The sequence below is a fragment of the Phodopus roborovskii genome, unplaced genomic scaffold (genome assembly GCF_943737965.1).
Source record: "Phodopus roborovskii unplaced genomic scaffold, PHOROB, whole genome shotgun sequence".
Taxonomy (NCBI): domain Eukaryota; kingdom Metazoa; phylum Chordata; class Mammalia; order Rodentia; family Cricetidae; genus Phodopus; species Phodopus roborovskii.
In genome coordinates this window covers 11,935,941-11,955,412 of record NW_026126558.1, presented here as the reverse complement: position 1 = coordinate 11,955,412, position 19,472 = coordinate 11,935,941, and the positions used below count along the sequence as shown (strand labels likewise).

Here is a 19,472-nt window from a genome sequence, read left to right as displayed (position 1 = left end):
CATCATATCTATTATCTTCCTCTAACAGTATCATAGCCTGCATCCTGTGGATCTCCCAAAGTGAGACTCCTACTTAAAATTTGGGGCTTCTCAGACTTAACCTACTAGATACCTGATGGATATCTGCAAATGCTTGGGCACAGATACTGCAGCAAATGCAAAGCCAAAGACCTTGACAGTTAGGAGAACTGACTCAGTCCCTGTCTTAGTTACTTTCATATTTTAACAGAACACTATGACCAAAGCAACTTGTAAAAGAAAGCATTGGCCAGGTGAGGTGGCACACACCTTTAATCTCAGCACTTGGGAGGTAGAATCCAGTCTCTGAGTTCGAGGCTGGCCTGGTCTACAAAGTAAGCTCCAGGACAGGCAGGGCTATTACAAAGAGAAATCCTCTCCCAAAAACAAACAAACAAAAAAACATTTAATTGGGGGCTCACAGTTCCAGAAGAATAGATTTCATGTCCATCATCGGAGGGAATATGGCAACAGGCAGGCAGGCTGGGAGCAGTAGCTGAGAGCTTACATCTCCACAAACTTGTGGCAAAGAGGAAACTGGGAATGGCTTGGGCTTTTGAAACCTCAGAGCATACCCTGTGACACACCTCCTCCAACAAGGCCATATTACCTAATCCTTCCTAAACTTTCACTGAGACCCAGATTTTCAAACATGAACTTATGGCAGCCATTCTCACTCAAACCACCAGTCCCCAAAGTAATAGCTGTACACTGAACACTCCACATGTGGCAAGCACTGTGGTATTCAGTTACCTCATATGCATTAACTCAAGTCCAAGCTCATGAGTGTGCAGTAGTTTAACCTTTGTATTAGTGAACAGTGTTGAGGACAGTTTTGCCTTGTAACCTAGCTATCTTGAGCCTGTCCTACTGCTTTCTGAGTGACAGGTGAGCCACCATCTCCAACAGCATTACTAACCTTATTTTACTGACATGAATATCCATCCAGCAGTCAGTCTTCACAGCCTAAGGTCATCCTGAACAATTCTCAAACATGTGCATCATGGTCCCTGGAATCTTGAGTATGTTCCCAAGGCAAAGGGATCCTGCAGTTAAGTGAAAGGATCTGTCAAGGTGGTGGGAAATGTGATGATGATTGAAGACGTCCGTTATGAAATGTGACAGATTCAACTCCCCATTACTGATTTTGGTGTAGAGGAAGGGGGCCATTGGCAAAGAAATGAAAATGACCTCTAGAAGCTGGAAAAAGCAAGGTCCCTGGAGCATTAAGTAAAAACCAGCCCTGGCCCAGATGGTGGTGGTGGACACTCGGACAGCCAAGACTACACATAAACCCTGTCTCGAAATGGGGGGGGGGGGAAGCCAGCCCTGTTGTCACCTTAATTTCAGCTGGGTAGATCTACTTCAGACTTCTGCCCTCCTCAGAGATAGAAGATAATTAGTCTTTCTTGGCTGGGCATGTAGTTCGGCTGGCAGAATACTTGCCTAACATGTACGAGGTCCTCGGTTCGATCTTCAACACCACAAACCAGGCCCAGTATAATTCCAGCACTAGGGAGGCAGAGGTGAGAGAGTCAGGAATTCAAGGGCTTCTTGATTATTTGGGGAGTCTGAGACCAGGCTGGGCTACATGAGACTGTCTCAAAAATAAAACAAATGTGTGCTTTGTTTTTAAGTGCTGCAGATCAAACCCAAGGCTTTTAGCATGCTAGGCAAATGGTCTACAATATAAAACTAATTCATAATAATAATAATAAAACATCAGCCAAAAAAATAAAACTAAAAGCATCCCTTTTTCTTCTGTTCAGATATTGCCTGAACTAGGGTCCAGGGAACCCATCCAGTTCACCTGTTCTCACTCCCCAGACGGATGCAACTCCGATACGCGCTCGCCACGGCCGGCTGGGGGCGCTGCAGCGGCCGCTCAGCCGGATGCTAATGAGCCCGGCAGCCCCGCCCCCTGCCGGAAGTGGCTGCGGCGGGGGCGGGCACTGAGAGAGGGGCCTGGTGGCCGTGCGGGAGCCATGGCGGCCACGGAGGCGGCGGCGGCTGGGTCCGCGGCTCCGGCCCCGGGTGTCCCGGCCATGCCGGCGAGCGCGCGGGGAGCCGCCGCCGCCTCGGGGCCATGGGGGGCGTCGGAGTCGCGCCTTCACGGCAGCCGACCGCGACCGCCCAGGGCTCGGGCCGTGGTCCCGGTGCCACCCGCCCGGGAGCTGATCCAGCCGTCTGTGAGCGAGCTGTCCCGGGCTGTACGCACCAATATTCTGTGCACTGTGCGTGGCTGCGGCAAGATCCTGCCTAACAGTCCTGCGCTCAACATGCACCTAGTCAAGAGCCACCGACTGCAGGTGAGCGGGCCGCGGCGGGGGGCGCGGGGTGTGCGGGCTGCCCGGCCACCTGCGCCCTATCGTGCACGGAGGTGAGCGCGAGAGCACGGGGCGCGCACACGCACCGGGCCAGCAGCTTCTCGGTGGCGTGCCCACAAAAGCTCAGCCCGCGGGTTCCTTGGATGAGCGACAGGTGATGCCACCTAAGCACCTGGGTGCAACCCCACGGGCTCTCCACCCCTTACACGAAACCGCCCGGTGGGTCCTACCCAGTCAGTCATTCAAAAGCAGCTGCGGGTTGGGCTCTCAGCACTTGAGCTGCAAGTTTCACAGGGTTGTTAAGATCGACTCAGCCCAGGAATGAGAGGGGAGGGGAGGCTTCTATATGGATTGTTAGGAGGTCCACCGGTTGATAACACGACAGTAGTCTGAGCAAGACCTCCCCGTGTTATGTAAAAGGAGACAGTGACTTTCAAACCTATAGTATATTCTGGAAGCTTGGTAAAAATCAGATGTTGGGACACACACATACACTCTGCATCTCAGCTTTTACAGAAGGAAGCTCTCGTCCACCATCAGATCTCTATGCTGGCAGTGATGTAAAACCAGAAAACATCTCTAAAATATTTGTGCATGTTACCCTGGTCGGACCTAAGGGTCGAATCAAAGGATTGCAGTCTCTGTCTAACCTTCGGGTAAATCCACCTTGATCATGTCCCATGAGCACTGATCAGCGGCTCAGAGTTTTAGTCGCTGTAGTAGGGCAAATAAGTGTATATTTGAGGGTGACCCGCCTTTACTTAGCAGCTGCACTCAGAAGACAGTGATCTCATAGAAAGGTCAGTCAGGAAATGTCAGCGGGGCCATGCTGAGGAAGTCTATGCAAAAGTTTGGGCCTCCTTCCAGCACAAAAGTACAACTCACCATGGACAGTTTTCTCTTTCATCCTAAATGTTGATGAAACCCTCCCTTTTTCTCACTGCAGTTTAGGTGAAAAGTGAGTGTGTAAGATTTCTACAACCCAATTTCAGTTCCTTGTAACTTAAATTCAGCAACCATAACCTGCCTTCAGTATTGTCTCCTTGCTGATAGGTTCGTTCATGATTGTGTAGTCCAGGCTATCCTCAGACTCACTATGGAGCTGAGGATAACCTTGAACTTTTAACCCTCCTTCCTCAACCTCTGAGATGCTGAGATTGCTGGCATGCCCAGAACTTCATGAATGGTAGGCAAGCACCCTCCTGAGCTACAGCCCCAGCCCTGTGTGATATGTTCCTGATTAGAAGCTGCCATTCTGACCACAGGCTTCCTTAGTCTCAGCTGGTGAGACTCTAGCCAGCATTTCTTAGCAAGTCATCTGTTCTTTTCTCTGGGGCTGCCCTTAGGAGAGCTCCCTCAAAACTGTGATGCCTTGGAAGCACAAAGATGCCACTGACCATGGAGAACTAGTTTCATGATGTACAGTAGACGCTTTCTGATTATGTTTTTAAGTGTCCAAAGCTCAGGAATACACAAGAGGCCAGGCATAACATGTGATAGGAGGTACATGTCTGAGCTAATACAGGTTTGGTTTCATTTGGTTCCAGTCTGAGGCAGGGTTTTACTACATAGCCCTGGCTGGACTGAACTCTACTGGGTAGACCAAGGTAACCTTAAATGTTCCTGCCTCTGCTTCCTTAAGTGCTGGGACTACAACATATACCACCATGCCTTTACCCTAACAGATATGGAGGTCAACAGTCAGATCTTCTCATGGATTTGAGCATGTCAGAGTCCTGGTGTCCTCTCTGGCCTAGAGCCTGTGTGAAGTCATGCTTTCCAGAATCGTCATTCATTTTTCAGATTCTTTTATCTGGAGATAGCAGTAAATAGGCTGGTCCCTTACAGAACCCAGATATTGAGCAACAGAAAGAGTGTTTAGCAGTTTTTAAACTCCCTCAGAACTATGGCTGCTGGTTCCCTGTCAGGCAGCTCACTTCCTTGTAACATCTGCCTTGGTAACCTCGGGGTCTACAGCCCCTAAGCATCTGTTGTTTGGTGAAAGAGGTCCATTTTTTTCTAATGAAGGGGCTTGTGTGATGTAACCATACCTATGTGGTAAGACCTCAGGTAACAGGCTGGCCACTGCCCAAAGTCTCTTCAGTTCAATTCTTGACATGCTATTCTCAATATATTATTAGGGAAGAGAAGGGTATAGCATTGGGACAAATGTGGTTTTGTCCCCAAGAGCCCCTTTGTGTTTTGGGCAGCATGATTGATCAGTTAGGTATGTGTATCTCCTTCCTGCTCTAAAACTACTCTGAGACTGCATGATTGGCTGAACTCTTTTTTAATTAGATTTTTTAAAAAGTGTGTGTGTGTGTGTGTTGATATATGCACAAAATATGGATGCCCTTGGAGTTCAAAGAGAGCATTGACTCCCCTGGAGCTACAGTTCCAGGTGGTCATGAGCCTCCTTAGTTGACATGGGTGCTAGGAACTGAATTTGGGTCCCCTGCAAGAACAGTACATAGTCTCAGCTGCTCTTTACCATTTCCCCAGCTCCATATTGACTTCAACTCAGTGGAAATTTTCATTGTCTTTGCTACAGCCACTTGTGTGATTCTAATTTCTTTCCTTGTTATTCTGTTTTCCTGGCCATGATAATCATTTATTCCTTCCCCCATTAGTTGTATGATTATTTTATTCTAATCTACCCCCATCCAAATACCTAACTTCTGCAGGAAGGAGAGTAAGATGGAGGAAATGTAAGCCACCTTTGGTTTAATGTGGGTTCTCAAAATAAATGTCTGTATTTCACACCCTGAAAGAAAATCTGGACATGTCATCAGCCAGCTGTGCCTGCAGTGGGCTCAGCCGAGAAAGGGAGCAATGATGCTTTGGAGTGAGAGCTAAAATGATCCAGAGGAAGAGTGGGAGGAAGCAGGCTCTGCCTGGGTGCTGGAGATGCATTAATTTGAAAGCAGGGAAGGGGCATGTGGGTACTTACAGAGCAGCATTCATGTCTGAAAGCCTCACTTAGTGGCTGCTGCATTCTGTTCCATCCCGGGGTATGTTTTCAGTGATTTCCTATGAAATTATTTTAGAGAGAAAAGAAAGGCTGTGGCAGGTTGCTCTGTAAACCATAGTGTAAGAAGATTACTGACTTCTTACTAGGTGCTTTCTATAAGGGCACTTTCTGCCACCATCTTTTTTTTTTAATTTTTGTTTATTTTTATTTCATAAGTATTGGTGGTTTTGCCTGCATGCATGTGTGTATGAGCTCATCAGATGCCCTGGAACTGGAGTTACAATTGTGAGCTGTCATTTGGGTGTTAGAGATTGAACCTGGGTCATCTGGAAGAACAGCCAGTGCTCTCAACTGCTGAGCCATCTCCCTGGCCCATCTGCCGCCATCATTATGGTCTTCTTTCCTCTCCTCTTCAGCCATGTGTCCCACCTTGCCCTCCTTTTTCTGCTCTTTAAAGTAAGGTGTGTGTGTGTGTGTGTGTGTCAAAGCTGTGGATGCTTATAGAGGCCAGAACCCAGCACTGGGTTCTCTGGAGCTGAAGGGGGACCCAGGTTGTTACAGGTGATTGTAAGCTGCCAGTTGCCACGTGGGTGCTGGGAACAGAACTCTGCAAAAGCAGTGAGTGCTCTTAACCACTGAGCCATCTCCAGCCCCTCCTCCTTTCATTTGAGTAATTTTTTACAGTCTTGGTTTTGGGGGATTTTGTTCTGTGGTGCTGAAGATAGAACCTGGCGCTTTACTCCTGCTGGCAAGTGCTTTTCACTGAGTTACATCCTTGGCCCCCACCATCATCTTTGAGACTACCTTTTTCTTTTGCAAATTCTTAGTATATTAAAATATTGCTGTTTAAATTTATCTACTTAATGTTAACGTTAAATGAAATATTCCCTCATTTCCATCTGAGAATGGAGTGCTTGGTTGGGAGTAGAGCACCTTCTGAGAACAAAGTAGAACAAGGGAACCAGCACAATGGGGAGGAGGAGAGTAAAAGTAGAATGGTAGAGTGTGGACTTTCTTTTCAGTTATACACACAAGACATAGGCCCCAAACTGGCAAGTGTTTGTGACGGTGTAGAGGACTGCAGGTAGCTGCTTTCCTACTGTGAGTCCTGTAGTAGTGTGCCATTCTTTCTCCTCTCCCTAGCTGACCTTTGAACTCACTGTCTCAGAATGCAAGTAGAAAGAAACCCCAAAGCCATAGAGATAAGTATGTGGGAATTTGTGTGGCAGTGGCTGCTGTGTGTCACAGGGGTTTTTAGCATCCATCCACTTGCACAAGTTTTTAGGTCTCATCTCTACATAAAGTGCAGTTCTGGCTTGGGCAGGCCAAGTGAACAACCAGTATAATACACAAGTTCATTCGTGTTGAACATTATTTACTGGGTTCGGAATACTCTCAGCACCACCGGGTAACACAAATGAAGAGGTTGGGAAGTTAAAATTACAGGCTGAAATGCTCCCAAATCCAGAACTCTTAGAGTACCAACATGAAGCTGAAAGCCTTCAGATTGGGAGCATTTGGGATTTTTCAGCTAGGGACATTCAGCCAGGAAAGCCTATGAAAATATTTGAATCACAGAGTCAGTTGTGGTCCCAAGCACTTTGTAAAGAGTAGTTCAGTCTGAGTTCCATTAGCTGTAACAGTAATACAAGAGAGGGTGGAGGACACTGAGTGGCCCACACTGGTGAAATCTGGACATGGGTGGCATTGGAAAGCTGTTGAAAGTGATCTTAACAAGGTATTGCCTGATTGAAGGTGAGTTTGTTAAAATACCAATATGAACTGGATGGTGGTGGCACACCCCTTTAATCCCAGTACTGGGAAGGCAGAGGCAGGTAGCTCTCTGGTATACAGAGTTAATCCTAGGACAGCTACTGCTGTTACACAGAGAAACCCTGTCTCAGAAAAAATAAAATAAATTAATTTGGGGGCCAAGAATTTAATTTTTTGAAATTAAGTTTAAAATATTGGGGCTGGAGAAATGGCTCAGTAGCTAAGAGCACCGGCTGCTCTTTTAGAGGTCCTGAGTTCAATTCCCAGCAACCGTATGGTGACTCACAACCATCCATAATGAGATATGGTGCCCTCCTCTGGCCTGAGGCATACATGCAGGCAGAACACTATATATATATAACTATATATATATATATATATATATATATATATATATATATGATAAAAAAATACTAATTAAGGAGATAGCTCAATGGTTCCAAGTGAATGCTGCATTTACAGTGGACCAGATTTAGCTCCTGGCACCCACATGGATGCCACAACCTCATGTAACACTAGTTCCAGGTAATCTGATACCCTCTTCTACCCTCACAGGCCATGTTGTGATATACAAAAATTCATGCATGCATATATAATACTTCAGAATAAAAATTTTAATACAAAAAATAAATATTTGGCAAAATATGCAGGATGCCATTTTCTTGGCAATTTAACAGCATAGGGTCTGATGATAGAGACAGCTCTGAGTAGGAACTGGCCGGAAGGAACTCCATCATGGACATGTGAGCTAAGGAGTTGATAAACAACTTTCATCACTCACCAAGATCCTGTTTCACCCCCCTGAGTGCTGGGATTAAAAGCATGCACCCCATGCCCCACTCAAAAGTGTTCTGTTTTAAAGAAAAAACCCTGGGACGCAGCCAGCTGGGAGAGCTGCCCCCACCCCTTGATAGAGGGGCAGCAGAGACCTGGGCTCAGCTATCACCCAGGCCCAGATCCAGGGCCCTCAGTTGGTCCATCCCAATTCTTGCCCCAGCTGTGAGTTGATGGAGCATGTGAAGGAGCTGGTCCTGCAGAGAAACCACAACCAGAGGATCTCCATGGGCAACAGCAGGATGTCCGAGAGGAGTCTCAGTGAGGGGCTAATATCACTGGTGTAGCAGAAGCCGGAGGCCCTGAACCAGACTAATGACTCATTGCAATGAAAACTGATTGGGCAAAAGTATATACTGCATGGCACACTGCAGCACCCAATGCCACTATGACAAACGAGCATGTGATAGAGAGACGGGAAAGGCAGGAGCAGAATGATACACGTACAGTGACAGCTGTATGAGAGAAGGCTTCGATTAACAGAGAAGCAGGTTGTTGCCCAGAGGAGTTGGTGAAATACATTTTTTTACCTTAAATTTTTTTTTAAATTTTCTACAAGTGTGCAGGGTATGACTAAGAAATGAGTGGGATTGGAGTACATGATGTGAAATTCCCAGAGAATCGTGTAAAAACTTAATGTTAAAAAAAAAAAAAAAAAAAAATGGATGGGGCTGGAGAGATGGCTCAGTGGTTAAGAGCACTGGCTGCTCTTCCAAAGGACCCGGGTTCAACTCCCAGTTCCCACATGGCAGCTCACAACTGTCTGTAACTCCAGTTCCAGAGGATTGGATATCCTCACATAGACATACATGCAAGCAAAACACCAATGCACATAAATTAATCATTTTTAAGAATGAAGTTTCACTTTTAAAAAGCTGATAAACGAAATGAGGGTTGGTGAGGAGGAACATTGTCACTTGTCATTACATAGCAGGTACCAGTGTTCAGCAAAAGCTGAGTTCACAGGGGAACTAAAACACCAGTTTAGTTTATTGATAATGAAATCTTTTGGCAAAAAGCAAAATAAAAGGGTTGAGGAGGTGGCTTATTTACACCCACCACCCTGCCCTTACTTGTTGCCCTGACCATGCCCAATACAGTACAATAACAACAAAGATAAAGATCAGTGGCTAAGAGTGCTTTCTGCTCTTCCAGAGAACCTGAGTTCCCTTACTATCTCCCTCATGGTTCATTCACACCCACCTGTAACTGTAGCTCCAGGGACTCTGATGCCCTCCTCTGGCCTCAGAAGGCAATGCACACAAGTACAGACATACACACATATACACATAAATAAAAATATTCTTTGAAAAAGATTATGGGGGCAAAAATGAGCAAGGTAAAAGCTGTGAAATCCTTAAAGAGTGGTAGGTGGCTGCGGCCATGCAGGAAGAAAGAACAGAAAAAGGCGACTGTAGTGGCAACTTAGAGGAATCAGGAGGAGTTGGAATTGCATGCTTTGGTTAAACAGTGGTTGATAAATATTTTCACTGGAAACTGAAGAGAAAGGAGACTTTTGGGGAGAGACCATTTAATATCCAAATGAGTATGAGTCTAGTCCAGTGGTTCTCAACCTGTAAGGCTTGACCCTGCACATCAGATATTTACAACATGATTCATAACAGTAGCAGAATTAGTTATGAAGTAGCAACGAAATAAGTTTTTAGCTGGGGGTCACCACAACATGAGGAACTGTAGTAAAGGGTCACAGCATTAGGAAGATTGAGACCACTGTTTTAGACAGTGCCATGACATGATCCTGATGGAGTAGGCCAACCCTAAAAACTTGAAGGGATAACTACATCCCAAATGAACAAAGGCATGTGATCGAGTTGGAACAAAACACGACACCCTCCCCTCTCGGTGAGTGGGAAGGCAGCAAGGCTACATGTTCCTCTTGAGAACCAGGGATCTGCTGGAGCACATGAAGGAGCCCATCCTACAGACCCAAAGCTGCAGGACCTCCACAACACAGGCAACAACAGGGTATCCAAGAGGAGTCCCAGTGAGGGCCCAGCATCCAAAGTGTAATAGAGACCAGAGGCCTCGAGCCACACCAATGAATGACACTTCACAATGAACATTTGCACATAAAGATACAGTGGTAAAAGGGTTTACTGCGTGACTCACTATATCACGCTACAGCTTCCATGATGAGATTTTTTCCTTTTTTCTTTTTCTCTTAAATTTTATTTTCTTTTGTAGGGGAGCTTGCAAGGGCAGATGATGGATATGAAGGGATGGGAAATGAATTGGATCAAGATGCTTGATGTGAAAGACAAAAAGCATAAATAAAAGAAAGTTTAAAAAAAAAAAAAAAAAAGAACCTTGGGAAGACTTGGGCCGGGCAGTGTAATGTCACACACCCTGAGTGCACAGCAGAGAAGAGGGTGTATCCCAGGGCCATGTGCCTCTTAGCAGGGTGCTAGAGAAATGGGATTTCTAGGAATTCAGCATAGCTGGCACCTGTACCTGCCACCCATTTCTTTCTCTGGTGACCCATAGACAGGTAAGCACCACCCACCCCCTTCTTTAGAGCCACCTGAGAGTGATCAGACAACAATTATGTCTGAAGCCACCAAGAATCTCAGGCTGAGAGTGGGTAGCTTCACAGAAGATCTGAATTTGGTCCCCCATAGAACCCATGTAAAAATGTCTGGTGTGGTAAGGTGGCATGTGCTTATAATCTCAGGGCTTGCAAGTTCCAGACCATGAAAGACACTGTCTCAGAGGGACTGGTCACCATGCCTGTGGGTGTTACTCATGGCTTTCTGCAGCTTCCACAAATAGGACATACACATGCATTTACCAGTTTTAAACTCCCAGTTGATATCACATATAGTCTGGTTTGGTAGTGTGTGTAACTATAGACCTGTCTACTCCAGAGACTAAAGAAGGAGGCTTAGTTGAGCCTCGGAGCCATCCTAAGCAACATATTAAAAATCATGTCTCTTAAAATAAAATACATTTTATTTATTAATTGTTATTATTATTAGTGAGGGGATTTTTCATGTATAAATATCATAAAACAACTTTCAGGAAAGGCCTCACTCCTTCTATCACTGGTTCCGGGGCTTGCACTCAGTTCATCAGGGTTATGTAGCAAGGGTTTTTACCAATGGAGCCATCTCACTGACCCAGAATAAAAATTAAATAAAACATCCCAAAAGCTAGGCATGGTGACATAGACATTCCACCAATTTCTGACACTGAGGAAGATGGACAGCAAGGCCAGCCTGAACTACTTAGTGAGGACTTATAAAGGGACGTTCAGGAGAAAGAGCTGGAGAGGGCAGAATATTGGGTTAGGAAAAAGATGAAATGCACTTAGCAAAAACCAGAACTGGAGATGTGGCTCAATGTTTAAGAGTACTGGCAGCTTTCCAAAGGACCCGCGTTCAATCTCAGCACCCAGATGGCAGCTTAACCATCTGTAACTCCAGTCCCAAAGGATCTGGTGCCTTCTTCTGGCCTTGGTGGGTACCAGGCACACAAAACACCCATATACATAAAATAAAACAATGGGGGGGGTCTTCATGTAGGCTGGGAGGTGGCTCAATTTATAAAGTGCATGTGATGCAAGCATGAGGACCCAAGTTTGGAGGCCAGGCCTTATTAATGCTAGGAAAGTAGACAGTAAGATCCCTGGAGCCTAGCAGAGTTGATGAGCTCCAGGTTCAATGAGTCAGGATTCTCTAGAGTAACAGCATACAGAATGAATCCTTTCCTCTCTCCTCTCCTCTCCTCTTGTGTCCTCTCCCTTCCCTGCCCTCCCCTCTCCTCTCCCCTCCCCTGCCCTCCTCTCCTCCTCCCACTCTTCTCCTCTCCTTTCTCTCTTCTCAATGGATGGATGGATTATTGGAATGACTTTCAGGCTTCAGTCTAGCTAACCCAACAATAACTGTCTGTGAACAGAAAGTCCAGGAATTTAGTAGTTGCTCAGTCCACAGGGCTGGTTGTCTCAGGTGCTCTTTGGTACATGTTGCAGTCCTGAAAAAGTAGGTTCTAATGCCAGTGAAGGAATGGATGTGCTAGCAAGGTAAAGACAAGCAGGCAAAGAGCAAAAGCTTCCTTCTTCTATGATCTTATATAGACTTCCAGCAGAAGTTTTGGCCAGATTAAAGGTATATGTCTTATCACCTAAAAGATCTCACAGGTGTGCCCTCCATTTCTGGATTTTAGTTCATTCCAGATATAGTCAAGTTGACAACTAAGCATAGCCATCATAGTGAGGGCTCATATCTCCAAAAAATAGGATGGAGGGCCAGTGAGACAGCCTACCAGGACAAGGTGCTGGCTGACAAGCCTAATGACCCGAGGGTAATCCCCTGAACCCACATGACCGAAGGATGAACTCTTATAAGTTGTCCTCTGACCTCTACATGTGTGCTGTGGTATATGCATGTATATACTAAGTAAATAAACAATCTGTGAAAATGAAGAATTATCTAGGAAGATGCCTGATATTGATCTTTGACCTCTATACACTAGTACAGCATGCATGAGCACCTCCATGTATGAGGACTGAAAAATGGAAAGCCACAGTTCTCCCAATGAGGCCCAGGTCCTAGTTACAGGAGGTTTTCTCAGAGGCTCAAGCTAAGAATATGGGTGAGGATGAGAAACAGGAGCAAGGATAAGTCTGGGAGCTGGGAAGTGATTCTATTTGCAGACAAGCTGGCTGGGAGAGCAGATGGATACCTATTTGCTTTTTTTTTCTGCCACTAGCCTGTTGTGATGGGTTTTTCAGTTGCTGAGCCAGGTGTGGTCGTATACCCCTTAATTACAGCACTCCAGAGGCAGAAACAGGCAGATTTCTGATACATTTATCTAATTATTCTTTATCAATAAAAAATGAGGAGTTGGATATCAGGATAAGAACCTGAATGATCAGAGAAGTGACAGCAAATCCACCAGTGACCTCCTAACTCTTCTTTCCCTCATCCAAAAAGACTGAAATCCTGCCTAAGCCCTGCCTTACTATTTCCTGTCTCCTATCTGTCCTCAGTCCTCCAAAACCTCTATGGTTAATTTTAGTCAGCTAGTGGCTAGCTCCACCCTCTGATTCAAAGCAAGCTTTGAATATCTGATTTTGAGGTCAGCCTGGTCTACATAGTGAGTTTCAGGCTAGACAAGACTACATAGAGAGATCCTGTCTTGAATGAATGGCTGAATGATAGATAATTTCTGAATTTTACTTTTGCAGGATGGTATAATAAATCCAACAATAAGAAAAGATTTGAAAACTGTCCCGAAATTCTACTGTTGTCCAATCAAAGGATGTCCTCGAGGCCCTGACAGACCATTTTCTCAGTTTTCTCTGGTTAAACAGGTATGTCACTTACTATACCTTTTTCAAGATAGACATGTTATTTTTCTGTTGCTGCAATAAAACACCATGGCCAGGCTGGAGAGACAGCCCAGTGGTTAAGAGCTTTGGTTATTTTTCCAGGTTCAGTTTCTAGCAGCTACATGACAATTTACAAGTGTCTATAGTGACAGTTTCAGAAAAATCCAACACTCCCTCCTGGCCTCCGTAGGAACTGCACATATGTGGTACATAAACATACATGCACATAAAGTGCCCACACACATAAAATAAAATCTTGTTTAAAAATAAATAAATAGGGCTGGAGAGATGGTTCAATGATTAAAAGCACTGACTGGTCTTCCACAGGTCCTGAGTTCAATTACCATCAACCACATGATGGCTTACAACCTCCTGTCATAAGATCTGGTGCCCTCCTCTGGCCTACAAGGACACATGCTGGGAGAACACTGTATATACAATAAATAAAAATTTTAATAAATAAATAAGATCTCCCTGACTAAGGTATCTTATAGAAGGAAGTGTTTATTTGGCTTACAGTTCCAGGGCGATGAGAGTCCATCCATGGCAGGGAAGTGGGGCAAGCAGGCAGGCATGGTGGCCAGAGAAAAGCTGAGTGTTCGCATCTTACACTGCAAGCAGGATGCAGAGGGAGCAAACTATGGAGCATATGACTTTGAAACCCCAAAGCCTGTCCCCAGTGCCATACTTCCTCCAACAAAGCAGCACCTCCTAAACCTACCCAAACTGTGTCACCAGTCAACTGGGGACCAAGTATTCAAATGTCTGAGTGAGGCTGTGGAGCCATTCTCATTCAAGTCAGCACAATGACATACAGATGGCATACTCTGTGTTTTCCTGCAGAGCAGGCATAACCAGGCTGTCTTGTGAGGAGGGGGGAATCTGGCTGATGGAGAAAGAGAAGTTCAGGACTGAAGAGATTGATCCTGAGGGCTGGAGAGAAAATCCAGTGGCTAAAAGCACATACCACTCTTGGAGAGGACCTAAATTCTATTTCCAGCACCCATGTCAAGTGGCTCAAAGCCATCTGTAATTCCATGGAAATCTGATTTCTGGCCCCACAGACACTGTACTCGTGTCCACATGCATGCACAGACACACATACGTAAAAATAGAATTTGAAAAACAAAAGGGAAATGACTCCTGAAGTTCTGTTGGAGGGTCTTGAGGACATTGCAAAGACTGTATTGTATGTCTTAGTCAGGGTTGCTATTAATGTAATGAAATGCCAACCAACAAAGCAAGTTGGGAAGACAATGCTTTATTTGGCTTACACTTCCACGTGGTCATACTCCATCATTGAAGGAAGCCAGATCAGAATCTCAAAACAGTTGCGGAACCTGGAGGCAGAAGCTGATGCAGAGACCATGGAGGGGTACTGCTTATTTGGCTTGCTCATCATGATCTGCTCAGCCTGGTTCTTACAGAACCCAGGACCACCAGTCCAGGGATGGCAACACCCACCATGGGCTGGGCTCTCCCCTATCACTAATTAAGAAAATGTCCTAAAGCCAGAGCTTGTAGAGGCCCCATTCTTTCAGATAACTCTAGCTTGTGTTAAGTTGACATAAACCTAGCCAGCACACTATATATTCTTGGCCCACGGCACTTACTGTGTAGTTGAGAGTCTGAATACACGGATTGGTTCCAAGGCAGCCTGCCCACCCTGCATAAGGAGAAACATATGTTAAACTGGAGTTTGTCTGCTTGCAAATGCTATACCTGGTGATGGCTGTGGAGCTGGGTATGGGGGTGGATCTTAATGTGATGCTGTCTCTTGTCTTAATCCCAACTGTTTTTTACAGCACTTTATGAAAATGCATGCAGAAAAAAAGCACAAATGCAGTAAATGCAGTAATTCCTACGGCACTGAGTGGGACCTAAAACGACATGAGGAGGACTGCGGCAAGACCTTCCAATGTACATGTGGCTGTCCATATGCCAGCAGAACCGCACTGCAGTCTCACATCTACCGAACTGGCCATGAGATCCCTGCAGAACACAGGTAAAGCACAAAGAGATGGTGTTAAGTAGCTGTGAGGGGCTGGAAAGGGGGCTTCCTGGGGAGCAAGCCACATAGGGAAACAGATGGAATGAGGACAGAACCTATGGCTTTAAAAGGATTCTTTTGGAATAGCAGCAGTAATAACAAAGCAGCCCCTTTGGGCCAGGATCTCTCTTTAATTTTGTCTTTGAGGCTGGGCAAATGGTCCTCCTGCTGCAGCCTCCCTGGTGCTGGGCTTGCAGATATATACACCAGTGCCCAGCGCTGAGCCTGAGATGCTGACCCACTTGACTTGCTTTATATTTTTTCTCCTAAAGATTTTTATTTTTACTTATTTGTATGTGTATAAGTCAGTGTGTATGAATTGGCACATGTATGCAGGTTCCTGAAGAGACGAGAAGAGGACATTGAACCCCCTGGAGCTGAAGTTATAAGTGGTTGTGACCTGCCCAACCCCAAGTGCTGGAAACCAAATTCAAGTCCTCTGGGAAAGCAACAAGTCCCCTTAATTGCTGAGCTAGCTTTCTGGCACACAGTTCCTGAGGATCCCTTCCTATTCCCAATTGAAACTCTCAGCTTCTAGCATTTTCTCTCTAGAGAAATGGATTGCTGAGTTCTAAAAGTTGTATGTAACTCAGGGTTCCATTTGTCCATTTATTTAAGTTCTGTGGTGCTGAGGATTGAATTCAGAGCCTTGTGAAGGCTGGGCAAGTACTCGGCCCTGAGTCACAGCCATCTTCATCTTACTTCTTTTTTTTAACACTGGCCCTGAACTTACTGTATAGCCAAGACAGATCTTAAACGTCCTGTCTCAGCCTCCTATGTAGCTTTAACCTTCATTTTTAAAGATCAAATTTATTTGGTGTAATGGCTTTCTGCTTTAGGTATGTATGGTATTTGTGAATTTCTTGGTCTGATTTTAAAAATCTAAGTTAAGGGGCCAGCAGGATGACTCAGTGGGTAAAAGCTTGCCTTCAAGCCTGATGACCTGAGTTAATCCCCAGGACCCAGGTGGTAGAAGGAGAGAACCAATTCCTGAGAATTGTTCTGACCTCCACACAATACATGTGCTGTGGCACATGTGTTCACATACAATAAATCAGTGTAATAAAAAAGTAGAAGAATCTTTAAAACTCCAAGTTGAGGATGGAATGCACTGCATGTAACATATGCCTGTAATCCTTTAGGAGGCAGAAGAGGTCCTAAAAGTTAAGGCCAGCCTGGAGAGAGAGAGGGAGTGGGAATGTTTCTGAATGCAAGCCTAACTCTCAGAGATGCCAGAAGGGATGTGTCACCACTGTCTGGATCCCACCTTTCCTGTGGGAAATGGCATTAATGAATAATGAAGATATAGTGATGTAGTCAATGAAAGCTACATTTTTTTTTTTTTAAGATTTTATTTATTATGTGTACAGTGTTCTGTCTGTACATATGCCTGCAGGCCAGAAGAGGGCATCAGGTCTCATGATACATGGTTGTAAGCCACCTTGTGGTCGTTAGGAATTGAACTCAGAACCTCTGGAAGAACAGCCAGTGCTCTTAACCTCTGAGCCATTTCTCCCACCCAAAAGCTACATTTTAGGGGCTAAAGAGATGGCTCAATGGTTAGGAGAACTTTCCACTCATAAAGAATACCTGATTCTGGTTCCCAGGACACATCAGGCAGCTCACAACCACCTATTACTCCAGCTCTGAAGGAATCCTGTATCCATTTCCAACCTCTGTGCCCATCTACACAAGTGCACATAAAAAAAAATTTTTTTTAATAAATATTTTTTGCTTCATTTTAAAATTGGTCTTATTTTTGCTTTGTCACTGTTTTCAGAGACCCACCTGGTAAAAAAAGGAAAATGGAAAGCTACCTGCAAAGCCAGAAGTTGTCCATCAAAACCATTGAGCCATCAAGCGACCAACCAACCCCTCACCAAGATGTTCATGAACTGGAAGCGTCAGAAGTAAAGCTAACAGCATCATTTGAAGACTCTTGCAGCACTCATGCCAAAAAGCAGAGCATCACAGCACCTTCCAGATGCCCCCAGAAGTTGCTTTTACCAAAGCCCAAGGTGGCTCTGGTTAAACTTCCAGTCATGCAGTTTTCCTCTGTGCCTGTCTTTGTGCCTACAGCCGATCCCTCGGGCCAGCCCGTGGTGTTAGGTGTGGATCGTGGCTCTGCAACAGGTGCTGTGCACTTAGTCCCCCTCTCAGTAGGAACCCTGATCCTCAGCCTGGATTCCCAGGCCTGCTCTCTGAAGGAGAGCCTACCTCTTTCGAAGATTATCAGTCCTGTTGCTGAGCCAGTCAGTACAGGTGTTCAGGTGAACTTGGGGAAAAGTCCTTCTGCTCCTTTACAAGAACTCGGAAATACATGTCAGAAGAACAGCATCTCCTCGATCAATGTGCAGACGGATCTCTCCTACACCTCCCCCAACTTGATACCTTCTGCTCAGTGGCTCAGCCCTGATTCCTCTGTGTCATCCTGTTCTCAGACTGACCTGTCGTTTGATTCTCAAGTGTCCCTTCCCGTTAGTGTCCATACCCAGACATTGGTGCCCAGCTCAAAGGTCACTTCATCCATAGCTGCTCAGACGGATGCGTTTATAGATGCCTGTTTCCAGCCAGCTGGGATCTCCAGAGAAACCCAAACCAGCAGGATGCAGGACCCCACAGATGACCCTGTGCAGATGAGTCACACTGGCCTGTGTGGGGACATTTTTGAAAGTGTCCATTCATCATATAGTGTTCCCACAGACAACATCATGAGTAGTAGTTTAGTTTCAGAGACAGTAACTCACAGTCTGTTACCTCAGAATGACCCTAAGTTATTAAGCCAAGTCATTGAAAAGCCTGTGCCCTTGTTACACTTCAGTGCCCAGAACAGCATGCTTCCCTCACAGAACATGACAGATAATCAGACCCAAACCATAGATCTACTGAGTGACTTAGAAAACATCTTGTCAAGCAATCTACCTGGTCAAGCACTGGACAACCGGAGTCTTCTGTCCGACACAAACCCCGGGCCTGATACCCAGCTCCCATCAGGCTCAGGACAAAATTCCGGGATTGATTTCGATATTGAAGAATTCCTCTCAGCCTCAAATATCCAGACTCAGACTGAAGAGAGTGAACTCAGCGGCATGAGCACAGAGCCTGCGTTGGAGTCCCTGGACATTGAGACCCAGACTGACTTCTTCCTCACAGACCCCTCCACACAGCCCTATGGGTTCAGAGGAAGTTCAAGCTTCTTAGGCCTGGAGATGTTTGACACCCAGACACAGACAGACTTAAACTTCTTCTTAGACAGTAGTCCTCACCTACCCCTGGGCAGTATCCTGAAACACTCTAGCTTCTCCATGAGCACTGACTCTTCTGACACAGAGACCCAAACTGAAGGCACCTCCCCGTCTCGACACACACCGGCTCTGGAGAGCAAGGTCCAGCTGAACAGCACAGAAACACAAACCATGAGCTCTGGCTTCGAGCCCCTGGGGAACTTGTTCTTCACCAGTAACGAAACTCAGACAGCAATGGGTGACTTCCTTCTAGCTGATTTGGCCTGGAACACAATGGAGTCCCAGTTCAGCTCTGTGGAAACCCAGACATGCTCGGAGCTGCATGCTGTCTCCAGTTTCTGAAGCTGCAGCCAGGCTGCCCTCTCCTTGTAGGTTTAGAAAATGGGGACAAGGACAGCCACACCAACTGGGAATGTAGTTGGTGGGGCAGCTGTTTAGATTCTCTGCAGTTCTTGACGTTTTGTATTTGTGAACACAAGATTGGTGTACAAATGTGAGCGTATTATAAAGTGTAAGGTGTTGATCTAAAAAGTTTCAATGTTGCCTACATTTGCTCCTATATAGCTATTCTTTCCATGTTTAAAAAGAGAGAGAGAGAGCATTTCACACTGTAAAGCTTACAACCACTTAACTGAAGCCAAGCTTACCAGATAGTAGGGTACAAGCTTTGCAACTGCTTTAACCTGAGTATAGCGCACTTATGGCACCTCCATGTAAACATCACCTCCAGTGTTAGACAACGCGTGTGTGGCAGCTGATTGCTGTGCTGCCACCTCCTTGCCTTGTCATGTCCTTTCTGACTTGGAAACACTAAAGGAAGCCACAGCTGTCTTTAGCTTTTATGACAGCAGTGACTGCTGCCAGCTTTGTTTGCCATCCTTTTCTCTCTGTGAAGTTACTGCCC

At 45.6% G+C, this 19,472-nt stretch overlaps 1 protein-coding gene across 1 annotated transcript; it reads left to right on the top strand.

The window, feature by feature from the left end:
* The first annotated feature begins 1,953 nt into the window (after positions 1-1,953).
* Positions 1,954-19,099, top strand: Atmin (ATM interactor). Its single transcript, XM_051201734.1, has 4 exons — positions 1,954-2,327; positions 13,130-13,255; positions 15,079-15,278; positions 17,104-19,099. The coding sequence occupies exons 1-4, from the start codon at positions 2,004-2,006 to the stop codon at positions 18,908-18,910; spliced, it is 2,457 nt and encodes an 818-aa protein (XP_051057691.1). The 5' UTR covers positions 1,954-2,003; the 3' UTR covers positions 18,911-19,099.
* Positions 19,100-19,472: the final 373 nt, after the last annotated feature.